Source organism: Budorcas taxicolor, chromosome 11 (assembly GCF_023091745.1).
Source record: "Budorcas taxicolor isolate Tak-1 chromosome 11, Takin1.1, whole genome shotgun sequence".
In the NCBI taxonomy this organism is placed as follows: Eukaryota; Metazoa; Chordata; class Mammalia; order Artiodactyla; family Bovidae; genus Budorcas; species Budorcas taxicolor.
Genome location: NC_068920.1, coordinates 44,626,602 through 44,650,752, shown reverse-complemented (window position 1 = coordinate 44,650,752; position 24,151 = coordinate 44,626,602). Strand labels below are relative to the sequence as shown.

General features: G+C 52.1%; 2 protein-coding genes across 2 annotated transcripts; one reads left to right on the top strand and one right to left on the bottom strand.

Annotated features, from left to right (window-relative positions):
• Nucleotides 1–2,671: 2,671 nt before the first annotated feature.
• Nucleotides 2,672–9,883, bottom strand: UNC5CL (unc-5 family C-terminal like). Its single transcript, XM_052649640.1, has 8 exons — nt 9,499–9,883; nt 8,673–8,973; nt 7,689–7,951; nt 6,901–7,002; nt 6,569–6,636; nt 5,614–5,714; nt 5,345–5,458; nt 2,672–2,894 (listed from the first exon to the last, which is right to left on the bottom strand). Exons 1-8 carry the CDS (start codon nt 9,881–9,883, stop codon nt 2,672–2,674), a joined length of 1,557 nt encoding a protein of 518 aa, XP_052505600.1.
• Nucleotides 9,884–11,877: 1,994 nt separating this feature from the next.
• TSPO2 (translocator protein 2) lies at nt 11,878–20,092 on the top strand. The gene is given in 5 exon segments (XM_052648205.1): nt 11,878–11,959; nt 19,020–19,080; nt 19,121–19,252; nt 19,533–19,686; nt 19,901–20,092. Coding segments are annotated over 5 exon segments (621 nt in total).
• Nucleotides 20,093–24,151: the final 4,059 nt, after the last annotated feature.

Genomic DNA, 24,151 nt, shown 5'->3' with positions numbered 1-24,151 from the left:
TGCCAACTGGGTTTGATATGAGAAAGGAAAGATCCACCTTACAGGCATCAGGCAGTTTGCCACCTACCTCAAGATTTCCAAGACTCCGTTTCCCAGCTCTGTGAGCCCATCCTGATAAATTAAGGCTGTGGCCAGAAGGCAGTCTCTCCCATCCTAGAACCAGCCTCCACGACATCCCCTATGGCTTTTATTCACAATTCCACAAGACATAAAACCCCTAAAGTGACTTGTTCCAGGGTAGGGAGTAACACAAAATAAAGATGCCTTCGGCTGGTGTAGAAAACTAGGAAGAAACAATTGGTGATGGAGGGGGAAGGGCACCAGACTCCAGGTGAGAAAGATGCTCTTACTCAATCCTGAGCCAAATGAAGACAGAGAAGGCCAAGGTGCCAGCCTGGAGTAGCTGGCATCCCCCAGTTGGGTAGGAGGACTAACAGGATGGATGGGGTTAGGGGAGGAGGGAGGCAGTGCGGTGGTAGGCAGTGGGAGGGTCCCAACCTGAAGGCTTGCTTCTAACAGAATGGAAAGCAAACCTCCCTAATCTACCATTCTGGACCCAGATGACATTCATACCAGCAGTACAATCTACAAAACACTTCTCTCCAGCCTGCTCCCATCGGTACAGCTTTACCATATAAAATCATTCCTATCCACATCGGAATTTACCAATCTAAGCAAAATACAGTTAGTAACAAAGAAAGGCAATTTTCATATTTTATTATACAATATTGTTCATCATAGAAAAAGCTGTAATATTTTTTAATTAAATACAGAAGCAAATTGTTAGTGTTGCCAGAGAGATCATTTGCCTGCTCTTGAAAAATTTAACAACACCTATTTGCCAACAAAAGAATTGCTTGAATAGAGTCAAATCCTTTGTTCTCCTTTTAGGACACAGCCTACTGATTTATTTTCTATACAGTGTCTAACACACAGTAGGTACTGAATAAATAATTTACTAAATGGGATGTTCTTTAATCCCTATCCTCTCTCTCCTGACCCTAAACTGGATCCTGACTCACACAATAAAGGACTTCCCTGGTAGCTCAGACAGTGAAGAATCTGACTGCAATGTGGGAGGCCTGGGTTCGATCCCTGCGTCCGGAAGATCCCGTGGAGAAGAGAATGGCAACCCACTCCAGTATTCTGGTGTGAGTGTTCCATAGACAGAGGAGCCTGGTGGGCTACAGTCCTTAGGGTTGCAAAGAGCCAGACACAACCGAGTGACTTTCTTCTTTCACAAGATAAAACCCCCACCCATTGATTCCTAGGGCAGTCTGGTGTCTTTCAGTAGCCTTGAGACTTAACCATGGTCTCAAGACATTTGCCTGAGAGGAATGACTGAGGGTCTCAGAGAGAAAAAGAAACACACAAGGGCAAGCACAGTAACTAGGCAAAAACAAAAAGATGCTCAGACGAGCAGTGACCAAGAGATTCAGGGATGGAGACACTGCAGGGGCCAGCAACAGCAAAATGCAGTCAGAGAGACTTAAAATGCACACAGCTCGAGATAAAGAGATTAAAAGGTCGGGCAACAATAATCATCTTGGAAGTTTCTTTCCAGCTTTAACGTTTCATGACAGAGATAATGGCAGAGAGAGAGGAAGACAAGGCAAGAATGAGAGGACAGAGACGAAGGAAGTCAGGGGAGACAGGTAGGTCAGCTGCTGTGACTGCCCATCTCTAGATCTGGCCTTGAACTCTGGTCCTGCCCTCGCCTCACACTCACCATGCTGGGCTCCTTGATGCCTCAGCACCCATGTGCATCAGGCTCCTACTCTAAGTCCAGTCACATCTCTCCCTTTCTCCACCTGAAGATCTCTGAGCCACTCTGCAAACCATCTCTGCAACATCCTTCACAAGGCTTTCTCACGGCTCCAGCCCATACTCAGCCCCCTCCTTTCCCAGCTCCTTATGCTGGTACAGTTCATATGACATTCATATCCCTAACCACAGGGCAAGCGCTGGGAGTTTGCCCTCAGCTCCTACGAGGGCATCTTGGTTTCCTCAAGAGGGGTTTCAGTTCAGTTCAGTTCAGTTCAGCTGCTCGGTCGTGTCCGGCTCTTTGCGACCCCATGGACTGCAGCACGCCAGGCCTCCCTGTCCATCACCAGCTCCCGGAGATTACCCGAACTCATGTCCATTGAGTGGATGATGCCACCCAGCCATCTCATCCTCTGTCGTCCCCTTCTCCTCCTGGTCTTCAATCTTTCCCAGAGGAGTTTCGCAAGGGTCCAAACCCGACCTCATTTATTCCAGGAGTTCCCATGATACCCAGTCCAATGCTGAGTATCACTTAAGTGCTCGGCGAATACTCTGCGGACTAACCAGTCCCCAAGGAGTGCCAACAGGGCAGTCTAACAGTGCACTGGTCTATTAAACAGCTTCCTGGAGGTCGGCCAAGCTGGGGCCATCTCCTGGGCTCCTGCGCCCCCTGCCGGCCAGGAAGGGCTCTGCACACAGGACGAAGCGGGCCGGAAGGGCAGCCCTGAAAGGCACGGGCTCACAGTGGCGTCCGGCCTTGCTGTGGCCCCGGGGGAACCACGCGAGGGTCCTGATGAGGTCGGTGGGTCCAGCCAGGAAGAGCAGCTGTTTTTCTTCCTGGGTGTCGGGGCACATCATCCACGGCCTCCCGGGGGACAGAGCCGCACCCTGCGCCGTACCGGGGCGCTCAGAGCTTCTCGTCCAGCTCCAGGCCTTCGTTCTCCTGGGCGCCAGCGCGCAGCCGGGGTGGGCTGCCGCTTTGCGTCCCGTTCAGGTAGTTCTGGATGACGGAGGCGCAGTCCAGCCGCTCCATGAGGGTCATGAGGTAGTGCAGCTCCTGGAGGCTGCCATTCTGCTCCTCAAATAGCTCCAGGATGGCTGCCGCGGGGCTGCGCTGACAGGACATGAACCTGGCCAGGAGGTGGGGGGGAGGGGGGTGAGAGGAGGGAGGGGGCCCTGTGTCGAGATCCACCACCCACCTGCCCCCAGCTCTGGCCCTCATCATGCCTTCTTTCAGGGCACTCTAGATGGTGGGAGGACCCAGGACTTTGAAATCAGAGATTGCCTGGGTCACATCTGAGATTGCACTGGCTCAAAGTCGACTCTTCTCTAGGCTTCAGTTTTCTCTTTTCTCACACCAGGGCTTGGATGAGAAGACCTCTGAGGATGCAGAATATCCATCTGCGATGTTCTCTGTTTGCCTTCTCTGCGCCCCACCCCCACCCCAAACACTCCCCACCCTCCCTCTCTCCCAGGCCACATCCTGCCCACCACCAGGGAAATAGTTCTTCCTACCCAGGGCCCTCCCCTGCTCAAAACCCCTCCAGAGTCTCTTTCACCTGCTAACCAAGCCCTCTCTCCTGACTTCCCTGCCCACCCACCATTTGGCCTTGCCGTGTTTTTCTGACCTTTTCTCCTGGCTCCCATTCTGAACCTTCCTTCCCACCTTAAGCATACCAGACCTGCAGCTGACCCTCTGGCCCCCTCCCCAAGTTGATCCCCTACTTCCCTACCACCTGAAGCGCTTGTTCCCACCTCAGGTGGAGAAGACCATTCTGCATCCCTTAGTCCAGACTCCCATTAGGCTTTATTATTCTTTTTTATTTAATTGAGATATATAGTTGACTCTCGAACACCACCACTTTGAGCTGTGTGAGTCCACTTACATGCAGATTTTTTCCAGCAGTTAATATTACAGTACTACATGGTCCTTGGTTGGTTGAATCTGTGGAGGCCGAACCGTGGATGTGGAGGGCAGCTGTAAGTTATACTAGGATTTCAACTGCATGAAGGGTCACCCCTCTAACCTCTACGTTGTGCAGGTCAACTGAAATTGACGTAAGTCTTCATTATTCTTGCTTTAGCCATTTTGTACCTGTTTTCAACTTGCCTCACAATATTGAGTACGTAAAAAGAATGTCAAAGGAACACATACCTTGATTTTTTTTAAGCTCTCTGTATCCCTTAGTACAGAGTGACCTCCCTGGTGTTGGGACCATATTTTATTCATTCTGTATCCCAATGCTTAGTATAATTTTTCCAGGACTAGTAGGTACTTGATAAATATTTAATAAAAGAGTGGTTTTATTTTTTGCTTTTGAGGGAGAATTTTTATTTATTTATGCCACACCCTATGGCATGCAGAATCTTAATTCCCTAGCCAGGGACTGAACCCACATCTGCAGTGGAAGCACAGAGTCTTAACCACTGAACCACCAGCGAAGTCTTTAAAAGTGGGTGATTTTAAAATCTACCTTGTTTTAAGGATCCAGCTCTCATCCCATCTCCTGGGTGCGGTCTTTGACCACTGTTGTCATCACCTGAGTGCTGGAGCTCAGCTCAGAACTGGTCTACTCATCTCTCTATGCAGTGCATAGCTGCACTGCCTGTTTTGCCAATATTTATTGAATTAACATGTGCCATGCACTCAGCTACAGGCTTTACACACATTATCCTGTAGTCTTCCATTCTGCCCCGCAGGGCACAGCATGTCAAGTACTCAGTATGTACCAGTGACTTACATGTGAACTGATTCATTGTTAAATATTTACCGAGCCAATATTTATGTACTGCACACTGGCCATGAACCAGGCATCGCTCTGCTGCTAAGCTGCTGCTAAGTCACTTCAGTCGTGTCCAACTCTGTGTGACCCCATAGACGGCAGCCCACCAGGCTCCCCCGTCCCTGGGATTCTTCAGGCAAGAACACTGGAGTGGATTGCCATTTCCTTCTCCAATGCATGAAAATGAAAAGTGAAAGTGAAGTCGCTCAGTCGTGTCCGACTCTTAGTAACCCCATGATCTGCAGCCTACCAGGCTCCCCCGTCCCTGGGATTCTCCAGGCAAGAACACTGGAGTGGGTTGCCATTTCCTTCTCCAATGCATGAAAGTGAAAAGTGAAAGTGAAGTCGCTCAGTCGTGTCCGACTCTTAGTAACCCCATGGTCTGCAGCCTACCAGGCTCCCCCGTCCATGAGATTTTCCAGGCAAGAAGACTGGAGTGGGGTGCCATTGCCTTCTCCAAAGCATCGCTCTAGGTACCAAGAATACAGTGATAAACAGAAAGATGTCCAGAACCTTCCTGTGGAGTCCCTGTGACTTCCCCTGGTCCTCTCCCCTGGCTTTTTCCTCTCTCACCTGTCATGTCCTCTTCTCTTTGAAGCCATGAGAACAAAGACTGTTGGACCCAAACAAATGAGATCATTGCCAATGAAATCAGTTCTCTTCTGGGAAGTAGGGTGGGGAGTAGCCATTCCCTGACTTCTAAGTCACTCTCGTGTGAATGGTCCAGTCTCCAAGGGGTCCTGAGAACCCCCACCAGTCCACCCTCCACTCCCATGTGCAGACCTTATCCCTCTTACCGGATTTTCATACCGCAGAGCCCCAGATGGGAGGCCAGTCGCCGCCAGTCATTGCCAGTGATGCTGTTTGGCTCCAACAACATCTGCAGCTGCTCGAAGAGCTCTGGGGGCAGCCTGAGGTGGAGGAAAGTATGTCCTTGAAGGGGAGAATCCAAAGGCCCAGCCTGGCTCCACAGATACCTCAATGCTGTGCTCGCCCTGCAAGCCCAGGGACAGCAATCCCAAACATCCCCTACCCTTCACAGCAGCCCAAGCAACCCTCACCTCACCTGTTGCAGGGGGGTGGCTGGGTGACTGGGGGTGGGACTGCCCAGGATTCCTCCTCTGACGCCTGGAACCTGAGGATTTCCATGTACTTGGTCTCCAAGCCCTGAGCCAACAGAGAGGCAGGGAACACACTTAGGGATCATGAGACGTCCCGTGAGCAAAAAGCCAGGGCACCCACCTCCATTCCTCCCATCTCTGCTTCAGCCAGGAGACACAGCCCCACCCTAACCAATACCCTCTACCCTCTGCTCCCCCGACCCCAGAGTCTTCAGCCTTGAGTTTGCTCACTGAGCTCTTTGGGACCTGGGACATGAAGACCAAACAAGGTACATCCTAGGGCACCAGGAGAAGTGCTGAGTGGGGTCAAGGGCAGGGGAGGTCATGTAATAATAGAGATGCTGAACTCAGGCATATATATGTGCCCCCTTCCTCCATTGTTCTTCTCCTTGGTTACTCCTTCTCGAAGGATACCTTGAGGGGTATCTGCCTAGTTTCCAATAAGATGCCACATGGTTCCCCAAAGATTCCCCTGATTTCTTCCTGTCTTCCTGCAGGAGGGCGGGATCTCTAACTTCCATCCCACCTATTCAAGCCCCTTCTCCTCCTGGGTCACTCTCCGTCGGAAGATACACAGCACTGTCTCCCAGATGCAGACAATCTGTCCAGAAAGAAAGTACTTCTCTTTGACGCCCAAGTGCCTCCAGGTTGGAAGAAACCCCTACAGGGTTCATGTAGGGTCTGGTTCTTTTACCCTCCAGCTGGATCCACCCATGGGTGGACAGGAGAGTCAAAGATGGAGCGTCACTTGGAGGCCAGACAGTCTCTGGCCCTGGAAGAATGCCCTCTTCACCTCTTGGCTGTGTGATCAGAGCCATACTTGCTGGCCACCAGACCCTCGCCTACCTCGTCCACCACTCCCCCGCCCTGCCCTTCCTCAGCCCCTCCGCGCCGACTCACATCCTGGAAGGTGTGCATGGTGACGATGATCTCATTGGTCAGCGCCGAGCAATCCTCGTTCTCATTGGCTACAAAAAAGGAGATGTAGCAGGTGAGGGAGGAACAGGCCCAGGAGAGAAGAGCAGGACAGCAAATAGACTTCCACAGAAAGACTTTGGAACTCGGAAGCAGCTGTGCCGGCCACCCTATCTTTCTCTCTGTGAAGATCTGCTGTGGCCCCTATCTTTAAAGGGAATCTCTGCACGCGTGGCCGAATGAGGCGCTGCAGGGCTCCAGGGTGACCAGGAGAGGGGAGGGGAGGGGAGGAGGGGGACACGGGGCTCCCGGGCTACCTGCTTTTCTCCGGAAGCAGAAGGAGCGGAAGGGGCACTTCCCGTGCCAGATGTGCAGGTGCGGCACGAGCTGACAGCTGCTGTCGTCCACGTTCTCCCAACCTGCAGAGAGCAGAGGGCCTCAGGAGGGTGGCCTTCGTTTAAGGGGAGGTCAGGGCAGGAGCTGAAGGGAGGAACAGGGCAGGAGCAAATGCAGGAGGGTGACTCCAGTGGGTGGCAGGTCCCAGAGCCTGGGCGGGGACCCTGTGGGTGGTCTTCCTTCTTCCAGCACACAGACCCACCCCTCCGCACTTCCACCTTCCCATCCAACCCCCACCCTCCCATCCTCTAAAAGCAGCACGCATGCGTGCCCTGTCCACACCCACAGAACCACACCCTTGGCGCCGTGGACAATTCCCGCAGCCAACCCACAAAGGAACGAGGGCAGGAAAGACTGGGCCTCCTCCTCTGACGTGGGCTCAACCAGGCAGGACCATAAAAGTCTCCTCCTCCCGCCCTGCCCCTGCGGAGGCAACACCTCTCCTCCCGCTGCTCACCAGCATCATCTGTCCTCCCGCGGAGGGCCCAGGGCTGAGTGCAGCAGAGGGAGGTACTGAGCAAAGCCTGGGGCTCCGGGAGGCAGCAGGAGGAGCCAGAAGCACCCTCCTCCTTCACCCCCCAAGGCTGCTGCATGCCCAGAAGTCTCAAAAAGAAACTTGAGGCACCCAGGTTTCCACCTCAGGGAAGGCCCAGACCCCTCCCTCCACGGGGCTCCCGGATGCGCTGTCCCCCGGCTCGGCCTCCCTCACCCTCTGAGAGGTATTTGAGTTTCAGGCACTGGTCTCCTCGGGCCCCGGTGAAGTCGAAGAGCTGGCAGGGCCCGCGCAGGCGCCCACCGTGCGGCTGCTCGTTGGTCACAGCCCACTGCAGGGCGCAGGGCGTGTTATTGAGGAAGTAGACACGCAGCTGCAGGTGGGACTGCCCCGGGGCCAGCGGCGAGCAGAACACAGCCAGCTGCAGCCACTTTCGGGCTTCCCGGCCCACCGGCGCCTCCAGCACACAGGTGTAGAGGCTGCAGAGAGAGGCGGTGGCAGGGACCACGTGCGATGGGACCGGGGAGGCCGGGACACCAGCCCACCTGCCACCCAGCTCCCACCGCACCAGGGGCCTCTGTGGGGGCCTCCAGGGAGGAAAGGAGAACATTCCAGGCCATGTAGGGAAGAACTAGGGTGGAGGGTTGGCTAGAGGGACGGAATGTGAGTCATGCCAGTGACTGTCACTGGGTCAGTGTAGGAAAGAGGCAAGCTGAGCTCCGGGCCACCATGCATGGCCCTGCTCTGGTCATGGGTGGCAAGGAGAGTGGGAGGCAGAGGGTCTAGGGTCCTAGAAGGACAGAGCCAAGGACAGACATAACCTGGGATGGAGTCTTCGAGAACTGGAAGGGGCAACGTGCCCTAGGCAGCGGGGAGACAGTCCTGAGCCAGGGCACAGAGAAGAGACAGACAATATTAGAGACAGAGGTGGAGACGGGACAGGCCCCTCTAGATAGATGACCGGGGCTGAGCCAGACCTTTCTAGACAGACAGAGGGGCCATGGGGGAATGCACAGTCCTGGATGGGGTGGCAGCAAGATAAGCAGCCATAGGCACTGGGACAGAGGGAGTGGGGAAGGGTGGGAGATACGGGCTTTGCAGGCCAGCTTGGACAGCATAAGAGGCAGTCCCCTCAGAGAGGTGAGGACGAGGCAGCCAGAAACAGGGGCGGGAAGTCCAGGCCCACAGGCGGGCACCCACCTGAAGTGGGAGAGGTGGATGCGACATTCATCCCGGGAGGTGTGGTCTCCCGGCCGCCCCAGCGGCTTCCAGGCCTTGGCGTCCAGCAGGGCGGTGTTGCTGCTGTAGGTGCGGGCCTGGCTGGGCTGCTGGGCACAGTGCTTGAAGGTGAGGGTGCAGGGCTTCAGGAAGGAGGCCCCGTGGGGGCCGCACGCCACCACGGGGCTCACCAGCCCCTGAGCTCGGGACAGCGAGGGGGCATCCGTCAGGTCCCACACCAGGGTCAGCGACACCCGCTCCTGGCGGCCCACAGACACAGCGCCTGGGGAGGACGGAGAGCTGAGGGGGGCCTGGCAGGCAGGCACACCCCTGCCGCAGAGGAGGCCCGGCCAGAGCGGGAGAGGATGCGGGCCGGGAGCCCCGGAGAGGGGATGCCACAGGGCACACGGGGCAGGGGGCAGTGTGGAGGAGAACAAGAGGATGGTGACTGACTTGGGATGGAACCACAAGCAAGTCGCCCCCCTCCTCCGAGGGATGCTGCGAGCTCACTCAGGCTCTTGTGTGAATTTGCAAAGGGTGCTCTTCCTCCAGACACTTCACTTCCCTTTTGGGGAGAACTGTCGTAACAGACTGTTCATTAGAACAAGGCCCTTTGCCTCCACCTGCCACGAAACTGTCATAAAAATGCGTAGTATATCCATCTTTGGAGTCAAGAAAGACGTACACGAAACATACAATTTTCAAATTTATGAAGGTGTCTCTGAATGGTGCTCTCTCGGGCTTGGCGCCCCTGTCTAATACGTAACATGAACAGCTGTAGGCTGAGAAGGGAGCTGGGTGCTGTTACCTGGAGGGATGAGCAGGGAAATGCCTGTATCCTGGAGCATCAGGCAGCCACCGCGGTGGTCCACCTCTCGAGCAGAAAACACCAACAGTTTGTGCATCAGCTGCCGGATGACGGTCTGGCCTTGGGTGGGCGTGTGCAATTCCTGATAGAAGGTGGCCACCTCCTGCAGCGTGGCTGGCGGGCCTGCCCTGGAGGACTCATCTCCCGGTAGGGGAGTGGGAGGGGGTGCTGGCTCCTCTTGGCTCTCCAGCTCCCAGCAGACCCCCAGCAGCCGGCGAGGACAGCGCCATCGAAGGCACTGGACCAGGAGCACGGCGCTCGCCACTGGAACCCCCACCAGCAGTAGAAACTGGGCAGGCTGGAAGGAGCTCTCATAGGAGCACATCCGCCTGGTCGCTTGATGCTGCCAGTTGCCCTGCACCCACGTGCCAGCCGAGGCCGAGGGCCTGGGGAAGAGAGTCAGTGTCACGTGAGCTGTCGGAGGCTAAGACCTGGCTTCTAAGTGGCTGCAGTGAGGAGGGAGCAAATTGTCTTCATCCCAGCATACCCCATGCACCCCAGTCAGATCAATTTCCTTAACAGAACTTCACCAATCTCTCCCTCCCTCCCTCTGTCTCTCTATTTCCCTCTCTCTCCCTCAAGAACCTGCCATGACTCCCCATGCCCTAATTAATTTCACCTCTCACTAGACAGAAAGACCTTGGGTTTGGAGTTAGAGGATGTGAATTCACATGCCACCTTGGTCACTGCCTGAGTGAGCTTGTCCTACTGTTTAATGTACCTCAGTTTTTACCTCTGTCTAAATAGAGCCCTTGATCTCCATGGGCTGACAGAAGGTGAAAGAAAGTGAAGTCGCTCAGTCACGTCCGACTCTCTGCGATCCCATGGGCTGTAGTCTACCAGGCTTCTCTGTCCATGGGATTTTCCAGACAAGAATACTGGGGTGGGTTGCCATTTCCTTCTCCAGGGGATCTTCCTGACCCAGGGATGGAACCCAGGTCTCCTGCATTGCAGGCAGACGCTTTACCCTCTGAGCCACCAGGGAAGCCCATGGAAAGTCTTAAAATAGAAAAGCAAGGACTTTGCTGGTGGCACAGTGGGTGAGAATCTGCCTGCCAATGCAGGGGACATGGGTTTGATCCCTGATCCAAGAAGATCCTGAACCCAAGCTCTAGAGCCCTCAGCTGCAACGAATGAGCCCTTGCACCACAACCACTGAAGCCCGCGCACCTGGAGCCTCGCTCAGAAGCCAGAGAAGCCGCTGCGATGAGAAGCCTGTGCGCAGGAGCCGGAGGGTCTCCCAGGCTCCACAACTAGCGAAAGCCCAAGCACAGCAACAAAGACCCAGCACAGCCACAATAAATAAATGCATGAATAAAAAACAAATATAGCAGAGTGTCAACAAAGATATATATATGCACAAAGGATTTTTTTTAATAGAAAATGAAGTCACAAAGGGCTAGACATCCTCTGATCTCATTAATGTAGATAGCAAAACTAGATTGAAGTGTAGATATATATTTATGAGTGTGTATATGTAAGTGAGGAGAAGGCAATGGCAGCCCACTCCAGTACTCTTGCCTGGAAAATCCTATGCACGGAGGAGGCTGGTGGGCTGCAGTCCATGGGGTCGCTAGGAGTTGGACATGACTAAGCGACTTCACTTTCACTTTTCATTTTCATGCATTGGAGAAGGAAATGGCAACCCACTCCAGTGTTCTTGCCTGGGGAATCCCAGGGACGGGGGAACCTGGTGGGCTGCCGTATATGGGGTCGCACAGAGTCAGACACGACTGAAGCGACTTAGCAGCAGCAGCATATATAAGTGATGGGCTTCCCAGGTGGTAAAGAACCTGCCTGCCAATGCAGGAGACATAAGAGACACAAGATCCCTGGGTTGGGAAGGTCCCCTGGAAGAGGGCATGGAAACCCACTCCAGTGTTCTTGCCTGAAGAATCCCATGGACAGAAGAGTGTAGTGGGCTACAGGCCAAAGGGTCCCACAGAGGTGGACACGACTGAAGTGACTTAGCATGCACACATGCACGATTTAAGTGATAGAGAAAAGTCTGCAGCAGAGCTGTGTAATAAAAAATATAATGTGAGCCACAGATGTGCTTTTATACTTTCTAGAGTCTACATTAAAAAAGTAAAAAGAACCAGGAGAAATTAATTTTTAATATATTTTATGTAACCCAGTATATTCAAAATAATATGTTGACAGATAATCAATGTAAATTTATTGCAATATTTTGCATTCTTTTTTCATTACAAGTCTTTGAAGTCCATGTGTATTTTACACTCACAGCACATGGCAATTGATATTCTGTCTACTTCAAGGACTCAGCAGCAACATGTTCTAGTGATTCCTGCCTCCGACATGCGAGTCTGGGGGAGGACAACCTCCAAACTATTCTTACTGGTTGTCACTGAAAGAGATGAGAAATTGGGGGAGCTGGAAGGTGTAAAAGAGGACTTTTCTATTTTCTTAAACCCTTTTTTCTGTAGTCTGAATTTTTCACATTCAAGCTTGTCTTTCTATTAATCTTCTAATTCTTTTTAAACACTATCAAAAGTGGGAAAAAATAGCCTCTCAGACTGATGATGAGGATGGCATGAGATCGTGTGAAAATCTCTTGTAGATGATAAACCCTGTCCAAATACGTGTGTTTTATTTATGCCCCTCCTTCTGCTAGAAAGGTCAGAGGGTAACTCACAGGGATATATTTAATATATATATATATATTCTACAAGAGTAACAAAAGTTAAAAGTGGAAGCAGAAAGAGAAACAAAACCCAAAGTGAGGGTCTCCAGGTGAGGTCCACCAGGTTCCCAGGGTCAGATGGGGGCCTGTGCTGTCCAGCAGCATCCCCCTAAAGATGCCAGCTCTTGGGACTTCCCTGGCTGTCCAGTAGTTAAGAATCTACCTTGCACTGCAGGGGCTTGTGTTCGATCCCTGGTTGGGGAAACTAAAATCCCACAGGCCACTGAGCCCTCTAGGCCTGCGTGCCCCAACTGGAGAGTGTGAGTGCCCCAACTACAGAGGCCACATGCCGCAGCTAAGACCTGATGCAGCCAAATAAATAAACAAATAATATTTTTAAAAGATGCCAGCTCTTCCCCAGGTCTTCTCCTCCGACTTATCCTCTTCCTCCCTTAATTTGCACCCTCAGCAAGACTGGGCTCTGCGCAGCTGGTGAAGTCTAGCCTTTGGCCTTTGTTCCTGCTGTCCTCTGCTTCACGCTGTCACCCTCTGCCTCCTTCACTCGCCTGGACCACTCTTGCTTAGCAGTGCCCCCTGCCAGCCCCCACTCACCAGCCCTTGTCGGTTTCGCCCTCCCTGACCACCATCCTCCCACCATACTAACTGTTTATCTTAATATTTTCTTGGCCACACCGCACAGCATGTGGTATCTTAGTTCCCTGTCCAGGGATCAAATACACATCCCCTGCATTGAAAGCTCAAAGACTTAACCGCTGGACCAGGACCACCAGGGAAGTCCATACTGATTGATTCTTGATCACATGCTGTCCTGTATGGATTTCCACTCAAATGAGCAATTTCTGAGCACCCACTGTGGCCTAGGCATTGTCCTGACACAATGGCATCTTACTTGGCTCTCAAAGAGCTTCTGAGAGCATGGGATTCATTTTACTCCGAGGTTGAGTTCTGTGAGACACCACATCCTCCTTCTGAGTCCCCAGGGTCCCCATGGTTGATCCACTAGGATCTGCACTGGTGAATTATTCCCTCACTCATACCTTGTGGCTCAGCTGGTAAAGAATCCGCCTGCAATGCGGGAGACCTGGGTTCAATCCCTGGGTTGGGAAGATCCCCTGGAAAAAGGAAAGGCTACACACTCCAGTATTCTGGCCTAGAAAATTCCATGGAATGTATAGTCCATGGGGTCACAAAGAGTCGGACACGACTGAGCGACCTTCACTTCACACCCCTAACCCCGACCTGAGGCTGCGCCCCCAAGCACCTGCTCCACCCTTGCCCACCTTCTTTCTTCCTTCTCAAGACCCATGAAACCTAAGCCCCCTTCCCAGCTCCCCCTGGCCAGGGGCTAAAGCTCCTCTGTATCCTCAGGATGGAGCCCTGGGGTGGGATCTATTTCCCCCATGTGTTCATTGAAAATATAGACAAGAAGGGAAGGCGTGACATTGCTCCCTCGGCCTTAACATCTAACCCTGCAGACGGTGGCCCTGGCAGGGCACATGAGTGGAATAAGTGAGCCGGCGATGCCTGAATCTGGCGGAGATGGGGATCAGAGCCACAGGCTTCCCTTTACATCCCGTTCAATCCTCGCAGTCCTTCCGCAGTAAAGATAATTGGAATTATAACTGTAATAATAATAGCTAACATCCACAGAGCCAGGGTGTTACAGCGCTCTACGTGGCCCAGCTCGTTTGATCCTCACAGCAGCTTTATGAGCTAGCTGTTATTTTTATCTCATTTCCCAGATAAGGAAGCCAAGTTTCCTCCCCCAGTGAGGGCAGAGGATGGATTATTAAGCTACAACTGAAGGCAGAAGGAAAGGATGAGCAAGGATGACAAGAGCTTCCAGAAACACCCCCTTTCTCTCTCTGCCCCTTCTTTTTCCCCGAGGTCTCTTCCTTTTCACTTCTAGAGGAATTGAAGTTGAAAGAGAGAGAAATGAAAATAAATAGAAGGAAAAACAAACATAAGGAACTAAAGGCACATCCTTGGTGCCACAGCGAATGACGCTCTCGCCTGCCCCCTGCCCGCCGAGGCGCCAGCAGCAGGAGATGGGCCAGCTGTAGGGAAAGAAAGGAGGGGCTCACTCTGTTTCTATAGCAACAGCTTTTCCAGGGCCTCCAAAGACCAGAGTCCAAATCCCCTCCACTGCATTGGGTGGTGCAGCAGAGTCCCCTTGTCCTACCTTCCAACCTGGAGGGCCTCTCACAGGAGCCAATTCATTACCTGGCCTGGAGCAGGTAACTCCTCCCTCCTCTCAGCCCCCTTTCTGCAGGCTGACAGCTCTCCAGGCTGTGTTGGTCCTCACCCCATCCTTCTCTTTGCCCCCAGGAAGGGAAAGGGTCCCAAATATATAGCGTAACAGCCTGGTACCTGCAGACTGGACCCTCCCAACCCTATGGCTGACACTTTGGTACCCAGCTCTCCAGTATGTCCTGCCCCAGACTCTGGATCATCCTGGGTAGCACTTTCCCAAGATGAGAGTATTTTAGGATGCGCCATCACCTGTCCCTAGGGAGTTGCTTCCTCCAGCACAAGGATCCAGGCTCCTGTTGCAAAGTTCTGCTCATATTCTTTAAGGAAACTCTCAACCCCTCTCCACATCACTGCTTCTTATTGGGTCTACTGCTGAAAGATCTCCAATTATACATAAAACGTGTACCAGGATAGTGAGTCCCAGCCTAAGTCATGAGCTCCATTCACCGAGTGCCTCCCCTGGTCCTCACACGCACTGGGCTGTGGCCCTCTGCCGAGCCCCTTCCTTCTCCCTCCTCCAGCACCGGGTCTCCACACCTGCCAGCCTCACCTGAGCTGGCCTAGCTCCACCCCAGGGTCCCAGGTAGCCCCATCTTAACGCTCAGCCCACCCCCAGCTGCCCCAGGGGGTGCGCACCTTACCGTGTAGGTGACCCCAGAGGCTGCCGGCTTGTCTAGGAACAGCAGTTCCTTCTCTGAGAAACAGAGAAGTCAGCCAGACTCCAGACAAGCCCGCAGACAAGTGGAGGTGGGCGGGGAATTCAGGGAATTCAGGCAGGAGTGGCCTGGCGCTTCCCGCTTCCCGCTTCGGCAGAGTCCTGCCTCCCAGCCGCCCCAAAGAGGGGTGGGGAGTCTGTCCTGTATGCTGGCAAAGTCCAGACGAGGTGAGGGAGGATCCAAAAGTCCGTGGACTTAGCCATCTAGGTCTGGAAGGGAGGGACAGAGGGAGACAACCTGGGTACAGGTGAGGCCTCTCTAGACTGCCCTCTGCTGGTCAGTGGCTGCTGCAACAGCGCAAGGTAGGAGGAACCCTAACTAAGGCTTCTCAAACTGTAATGTGTACATTAACCGTCTGAGGGACCTTGTAAGAATGCAATTTCTGACCCATTGGCCTAAGGTGGGGCCTGAGGTTCTCTGTCTTAGAAGCCCCCAGGTGATGGCACTGTGGGCCTGCCCAGGAAGCTTGGTAGCGGCTTAGTTGCTGAGTTGTGCCCAACTCCTGTGACCCCATGGACTGTAGCCCACCAGGCTCCTCTGCCCATGGGATTTCCCAGGCAAGAATACTAGAGTGGGCTGCCATTTCCTTCTCCAGGGGGTCTTACCAACCCAGGGATCGAACCCACATCTGCTTTGCAGGTGGATTTTTTACTGCTGAGCTTAGACAATGCCTAGTTCTACCCACTTCCTGCACAGATATGACAGTGAAGACACTGGGCTAATGGCCCACAAGTTGCTGGTGTCATTGGGGCACAACCATATCCACTCCCTACTGAGGCTCTTTCCACTGCCCGCAGGGTTGATGCCACTCTGGATGTTTGCCAGCCTGGTCCTTCCTTGGTCACTCTGCCACTGGGATGAAAGCTCCCTTCACAGAGGGAGGTTTTTCCAGCCATCTGCTCCATTATCTTCAGCTCTAGGTAGAGCCCGATCGATCCAAAGTAAGTGTTTAATAAAGACTTGGACGAAAGAGTGGGCCAGCTGAGAGGAAAGAGGAAGCATTTTGGGATCCAGACTGCCAACACTGAACCCGGTGACCGACTTGCTGACTGTGTAATCATAGGTTAGTTGTTCAACCTTTCTGAGCCTCACTTCCTGGCCTGTCAAAAGCACATGATAATATTTACCTTGAGAGGGATAAAGATGGTCATTATTAAGCTAATAAACATAAAGCGCACACCAGGGCATGGTTACTCAGAAGTGGTAACTTGTTGCCATGGTCTGGCCTCCTGCAGCGGAGGTCTCTCCCAGCCCCACATTGATCATCACCCATAGAAAATGAGTAACTGCTGCTCCTTTCATCTTAGTTAATGATTCTCTAGCTTCTTGTCCCAAACTGCAACCCCCACCCCTGCGCCGCCTTCCCTGGGAGGAGGGGATAAATACCTCCCAGAGGTGCCCAGGTCCCCAAAGTGGAGAGATGGGGCAAAGGAAGGGTGGAGAGTAGCCAACCTGGGGAGAGGACCGCCTGTCTAAAGCACAAGCAAGAAAGAGGTGCTCGGAACTTTGGGGGATGAAGAGGGGAGCGGTTGGTCTTTGCTGGACAAAGCTCTGAGACACACAGGTGGCTGCCTTTTTCTCTGAATCATGAGATTCCAGGGGCTTGTGAAACATCTGTCAGTCTATTCCAAGCCAGGATGGGCCATGTGAGCTAGCAGTCAATAACGAGGGGCTACATCTTATGAGATCATTTCCGAAGCTGGGGCTTGTTTCACTGGGGACAGCCCCAGTTACATCTGAGGGTCCCTGCCACCCCTACGGACACAAAGCTGGTTCGTGCGATGCAGAGACCAAGACGCCAGGCATCAGAAGCCTGGCAGCCTGGGGCTCAGCCGTCTCAGGAGGTTCAGGTTGCACAGCACCAACGCCTCAATAGTTTCACCAAGGGGGTGGGCCCCTCCAGAGACTGGGTCTAGTAGACCAGGGGACCCTCTGCGGAGAGGAACCCTTCTGGGCCATACAAGCAGCAACCTGGACTCCCCAGCTAATGCCATCAGCCTTGTCACTGGAGAAAGGCCGTCCAGCTGGGAGCCCCGCTCCACCCTTCTCCCTGTCCCCACCCTCTTCTGCCTTCCACCCATCACACAACACTAGCACTCAGTCTGGGAGGTGTGCTGCCTGAGGTAAGGGGAAACACAGGACTGAGAATAAATAAGGAGGCACCAGCAGTTGGAGGAGAACAGGAAAAAAGCATTGGGGGTGGTGGGAGCAGGGAGACCTCCAACACTGGATAGAAAACTAGAAATGATAGACAGACAGGAAGGCAGAAGGGGAAGAAACAGACAGTGAGAAGCAGAGAATAAATAGAAAGATGCACAGGCCAACAGGATGGTCAGCCCTGTCCCGGGAACCTCCGGGACATGATCATGGGCCCTTGACAGAAGAGGATGGTGTAGACTGAGAAAAATCACTTTTTTTCCCCTTCAAATTCTGGCAATCATGGGGACAAGGTTGAAATATCACAGGCAAATGAGAAGCATGATATTGGGTGGGCGATCTTGGTTGGAGGAACTACCCAGGTGGCTCAGAGATAAAGAATCCACCGGCAATGCAGGAGACTCGGGTTGTAACCCTGGGTTGGGAAGATCCCCTGGAGAAGAGTGTGGCTACCCACTCTGGCATTCTTGCCTAGGAAATCCCATGGACAGAGAAGCCTGGTGGGCTACAGTCCATGGGTTTATAACAGTAAGGCACGACTTAGCAATTAAACAATAGCTTCCGTTGGAGGATGGTCTATGCCTCACCCTGCTTGCAAAGGAAGACGCGGAACAAAATACAAGTAAGCATGGGAAGGGAAGTCACTCAGTCGTGTCCGACTCTTCGCGATGCCATGGACTGCAGCCTACCAGGCTCCTCCGTCCATGGGATTTTCCAGGCAAGAGTACTGGAGTGGGGTGCCATCGCCTTCTCTGCCTTACTTTGCTGCTGCTGCTACTGCTGCTAAGTTGCTTCAGTCATGCCCGACTCTGTGCGACCCCATAGATGGCAGCCCACCAGGCTCCCCCGTCCCTGGGATTCCCCAGGCAAGAACACTGGAGTGGGTTGCCATTGCCTTCTCCAAGTAAGCACGGCAGCGTTTTAATCAGAGACCAAGCGGTTGTTCCCTTGAGAGATCAGGCCACAAGACATCTGAGTGCTTGTGTTTGTGGCCCCGACCCTCTGGAAGTGGAGAGATGGAGGGGGAACCTCCCCCAGCCTCTCAGGGTAGATGAGAACTTCAGAGAAAGGAACCCATAGCGTCATTCAGCTAAGTCTGAACTTGGGTGGGAACTCCGGCACAGTGGGCCCTTGGGGTTTTCCAGTCTGGAATAGGGAGATAAGCCTGGGGCAGATGCGCTGGTTGGTTCTGGACTGGAAAGGAAGCCCAGGGTTCTCTGGCTCCTGTCTTCCAAGTGTGGTTCTTCCAAGTTGGTTATGTTGGCTTGGTTGAGTTTGATCTCAGACACTGCCCTCCATCAAAGGCCTGCTATGTACCTGGCCAAGTGCCACCCACTGTGGGAGGCAGAAGAGATGCATGATCCTGGACCTGAGATCCAGGAGTCAGACACACACTGGGGGAGAGGAGTCTTTCACTGAGAAGCAGTTGTCAGTCCTAGACGGGACACTCTTAAGTCCCACATGAGTGGTGTGGAGAAAGTAAGTCCATGGAACGTGGGAAAGGGGGAAGGCAGCGTTGGCTCAGAGGAGGGGGCTGGGCGCAGACCCCAGGGCGTGTCCAGGACTAGGCCTCCTATGAGAGGCTCAGGCCGGGGAAGAGTGTCAGGTAGGAGCAGACAGGCAGGCAGATGCGGGGAAGGCTATCATCAGCGTGTTCTCTGCCTCCCCAGATCGCACCTCCTCCAGGAGAATATGGCCTCACGGGGCCATCTTCGTGATCCTGCCCCTTCTGGGGCCCACCCTTGTCTGGCTGCTCATCCATCACTCAGTGTGGGCCCACCCTTGTCTGGCTGCTCACCCATCACTCGATGTCTGACTGGTATGACAGCCTGAGAGAGCTGCCCTGGGGCCCACCTCACAGAGTCTTGTTGCTGGTGTGGACAACCGTCTACTCCATCAAGGGGCAAGTCCCTGCTTCTCATGCCCTGGGCTGGGAGCAAGTCCCCCATCCCTGAATTGCTGCCGCACGCTGGCCTCTAAAGGGATGGGACCTCATCTTGCCTCTTTCGGGGTGTCTCCTCTGTACCTGCCTAGGATTCCAGCCCACCCTCCCTTACCTGCCCCCTGCCCTCAAAGGATGTCTAGACCCACTTACCCCCTGGTTCAGCCCACAGAGGATTTTCTTTTGGCAACCGCAAGGCTCCATTTACCATGAATCAGCCTCCTCTGAGCATTGTCCACAGCTATGCCTCCCATCTGGTGTGGAAGGACCTGGGGCGGGGCGGGGAGGGGAGCTTCAGGTAGCCGCTGGCACTGCCCCTCGGTCTCTACGCTGTGAAGCTCACCATCAGCTGGGCTGTCCTGATTCTCCTGTCGGCAGCCCACACCCCCGGCCTGGTGAGGCACCAGAGCTCAGCAGTGGGGCAGGGGACAGGGCAGGGAGGCTGCAAGGCCTCCGAAGCAGGGAGCAAGGCACGTCAGGTGCAGGCAGGTAGCGGCGGGGCAGGCTGCGCCAAGCACAGAGCAACTTGGCTCGCTGGCTCCAGGGTGCTGCAGAAAGGTCAAGGGCAATTCCCAGGGCAGGCTTCCTGACTGCCCTGCCCCCGCCCAGGCCCCGCTGCACCTGCTGCTGCTCTTCGGGCTGGTGATGAGCACGGCTCTGATCTGGCACCCCATCAACAAGCTGGCCACCCTGCTGCTGCTGCCCTACCTGGCCTGGCTCACCGTGGGCGTTCCCATCATCTGTCACTTGTGGAGGGACAGCCTTTGTCCCGAGGATGGGCCCCCAAGGGGAGAGGGGTGACTGAGGCCAGGATCAGGGGAGAGAAGGGAGGCGGGGGTGGGGGCAGAGGAGACCACAGGCAGGGCTGTGGAGGGGACGGTGGTGAGTCCCTGAAGGTGACTTGATCTAATGCGGCCACTGTCCTGGGTCCCCTTGTGCCACTTTCCATTAGGATTCAGAGACACGGGAGAGGGGGAAACAGTTCACATTCAATATAAAGTAATACATCCTGTATTAACAGGAATTAATTTAGTAGTAATAGCATCAGTGAATAAAATCCTAACTAACTATCTGGGTATGATGTGAAGTGTGTGAGGTTCGGGACAGCTGGGTGGGAATGGACATGTCTCTGTGTGTGTGTGTGTGTGTGTGTGTGTGTGTGTGTGTGTGTGTGTGTGTGCACGCGCGCGCGCACTCACATGAATGAAGGTGTGAATGCCCTGCCAAACCTCACTCAAAATTTGGAACTTAAATCCACAGAAAAATAAAGTAAGAAAGGATACCAATTATCTTGTCAAACTATATATTTATTGCTTATTTTATATTATGTATCATAATATATACATATATATTATATACCACCTATATAATAATATATTCCATATTATATTAATCTTATTTAATTTATTTTAACTTTTTTATATTGGCATATAGTTGATTAACAATATTCTATTAGTTTCAAGTGTGCAGCAAAGTGATGCACTTATACATATATGTGTATCTACACTTTTTCAATTTCTATAATTAATTTATTTGAATTAATGATATTAATTACATTGATAAATAATATATAGTTATATGATATTGTGCATTATATATGTCATACTACTCTTTTTCAATTTCTATAATTAATTTTAATTAATTATATTAATTACACTAATAACAATATAATACAGTTATACGATACATTATCCATTATATAAGTCATACTAAGACCTTAAGTCATTATATCTGATAAGATTATAGATCTTTTTTATTTTTGCCCTCTTATACTATTAGTTTTTTACATCAATTAATCATTATTAATAAGAAAACATGTTGAAAAAGATGTAAGCCTCAGTGCTGATCAGTGAATTGAGGAGGAGTTTTTTGTCCAGCCTTCTCTCTTACTTCTCTTTCTAAACCTTCCTAATGTTTTTTTTTATTTTCCTCTCTTCCGTCCTCTTGCTTTCTTCCCTTGTTGTCTCAAAGCCCTGATGGTGGCAAGAATTGATGGCCCCAGAGCTGCCTCCCTAAATCTTAAACAAGGCCAGCTGGAAGGCCCAGGTGCCTTGTGGAAGGAGCTTTTAAAATATCAACCAGACTCTAGGGATGTGCCTGGGCATCAGTGTTTTTAAAACTGCCAGGACTTCCTCATGTGTAGCCCACCTGAGAACCTCCACTGAGGGTGTTCCAGAGCCATCTGGAAGTTTATTAAAGATGCAAAGGGACTTCCCTGGTGGTCCAGGGGTTAAGACTCCATGCCCCCAATGCAGGGGCATGGGTTCAGTTCCTGGTCAGGGAACTAAGATCCCACATGCAGCCAAAAAATTAATAAAAATGCATGTTCCTCATACCCTACCCAAGACCTAAGAATCAGAGCTTTGGGGGTGAGCTTAGGCATCTTTGGATTTATTTCTTGCCTGGAGAATCCCAGAGACGGGGGGAGCCTGGTGGGCTACCATCCCTGGGGTCGCACAGAGTCAGACACGACTGAAGCGATGCAGCAGCAGCAGCACTTCTATCAGCTGTTCACTGAAATTAGAGCACTCCAAGCACGGATGGTCTTTCAGGGCTCTCTTTACTGTGACAGCCTTAGATCCTGTGGGTTGAGTTCTGGGTCTGGGACCAAACGTATCCCCGTGGGGGATCCAAGGACCACACAGGGGGAACATCGTGTCCTCCAGACCACAATGCCGGAGGACATTATCATTTGAGAAGGAGACAGGAGAGCTCACCAAGGAAGGAGAGCGAGAAGGAATCTCTCCTCCCCGCCTCCTCTGGGCATGCTCTGCCCAGCGGGGCCCATGGGTCACCTGTGTTCCACCTGCCCTTGTGTCCCCAGCCCCAGTGTGGCACAGGACACAGAGAAGCTGTTCATTTATCTTTGATTGATTAAATAAAGGACCACATTGTCCCATTAAAATATAATGCTGACCAGCCCCCACCTGCCCCTGACCCTGGACCAACTGAAAAAGCCTCTCTTTGCAGAGAGGGAATGGCAGTCATTGGAGAAGGGCATGGCAATCCACTCCAGTTTTCTTGCCTGCAGAACCCCATGTATAGAGGAGCCTGGCGGGCTATGGTCTGTCAGTTCAGTTCAGTTCATTTCAGTCGCTCAGTCGTGTCCGACTCTTTGCGACCCCATGAATCGCAGCACGCCAGGCCTCCCTGTCCATCACCAACTCCCGCAGTTCACTCAAACTCATGTCCATCGAGTCAGTGATGCCATCCAGCCATCTCATCCTCTGTCGTCCCCTTCTCCTCCTGCCCCCATCCCCTCCCAGCATCAGAGTCTTTTCCAATGAGTCAACTCTTCACATGAGGTGGCCAAAGTACTGGAGTTTCAGCTTTAGCATCAGTCCTTCCAAAGAACACCCAGGACTGATCTCCTTTAGGATGGACTGGTGGGATCTCCGTGCAGTCCAAGGGACTCTCAAGAGTCTTCTCCAATACCACAATTCAAAAGCATTAATTCTTCAGTGCTCAGCTTTCTTCACAGTCCAACTCTCACATCCATACATGACCACTGGAAAACCATAGCCTTGACTAGACAGACCTTTGTTGGCAAAGTAATATCTCTGCTTCTGAATATGCTATCTAGGTTGGTCATAGCTTTCCTTCCAAGGAGTAAGCGTCTTTTAATTTCATGGCTGCAATTACCATCTGCAGTGATTTTGGAGCCCCAAAAAATAAAGTCTGACACTGTTTCCACTGTTTCCCCATCTATTTCCCATGAAGTGATGGGACCGGATGCCATGATCTTCGTTTTCTGAATGTTGAGCTTTAAGCCAACTTTTTCACTCTCCTCTTTCACTTTCCTCAAGAGACTTTTTAGTTCCTCTTCACTTTCTGCCGTAAGGGTGGTGTCATCTGCATATCTGAGGTTATTGATATTTCTCATGGCAATCTTGATTCCAGCTTGTGCTTCTTCCAGCCCAGCATTTCTCATGATGTACTCTGCATAGAAGTTAAATAAGCAGAGTGACAATATACAGCCTTCACATACTCCTTTTCCTATTTGGAACCAGTCTGTTGTTCCATGTCCAGTCCTAACTGTTGCTTCCTGACCTGCATATAGGTTTCTCAAATTTCCCACAGTTTATTGTGATCTACACAGTCAAAGGCTTTGGCATAGTCAATAAAGCAGAAACAGATGTTTTTCTGGAACTCTCTTGCTTTTTCCATGATCCAGTGGATGTTGGCAATTTGATCTCTGGTTCCTCTGCCTTTCCTAAAACCAGCTTGAACATCTGGAAGTTCTCGGTTCACGTATTGATGAAGCCTGTCTTGGAGAATTTTGAGTATTACTTTACTAGCGTGTGAGATGAGTGCAATTGTGCGGTAGTCTGAACATTCTTTGACATTGCCTTTCTTTGGGATTGGAATGAAAACTGATCCTTTCCAGTCCTGTGGCCACTGCTGAGTTTTCCAAATTTGCTGGCATATTGAGTACAGCACTTTCACAGCATCATCTTCCAGAATTTGAAATAGCTCAACTGGAATTCCATCACCCCCACTAGCTTTGTTCATAGTGATGCTTTCTAAGGCCCACTTGACTCACAATCCAGGATGTCTGGCTCTAGGTGAGTGATCACACCATTGTGATTATCTTGGTCGTGAAGATCTTTTTCGTACAGTTCTGTGTATTCTTGCCACCTCTTCTTAATATTTTCTGCTTCTGTTAGGTCCATACCATTTCTGTCCTTTATCAAGCCCATCTTTGCATGAAATGTTCCCTTGGTATCTCTAATTTTCTTAAAGAGATCTCTAGTCTTTCCCATTCTGTTGTTTTCCTCTATTTCTTTGCATTGATTGCTGAGGAAGGCTTTCTTATCTCTCCTTGCTATTCTTTGGAACTCTGCATTCAGATGCTATATC

What these genes read in the sequence shown, in the direction of transcription:
- UNC5CL (XM_052649640.1), bottom strand. Translation starts at nt 9,883, where the DNA reads ATGTGCTCCTATGAGAGCTCCTTCCAGCCTGCCCAGTTTCTACTGCTG. An exon ending in CCATGCACACCTTCCAGGAT is followed by an intron (nt 5,715 to 6,568) that starts GTGAGTCGGCGC and finishes CTGTTGGCTCAG; the next exon opens with GGCTTGGAGACCAAGTACAT. An exon ending in CAGCCACCCCCCTGCAACAG is followed by an intron (nt 5,459 to 5,613) that starts GTGAGGTGAGGG and finishes CCTCCACCTCAG; the next exon opens with GCTGCCCCCAGAGCTCTTCG.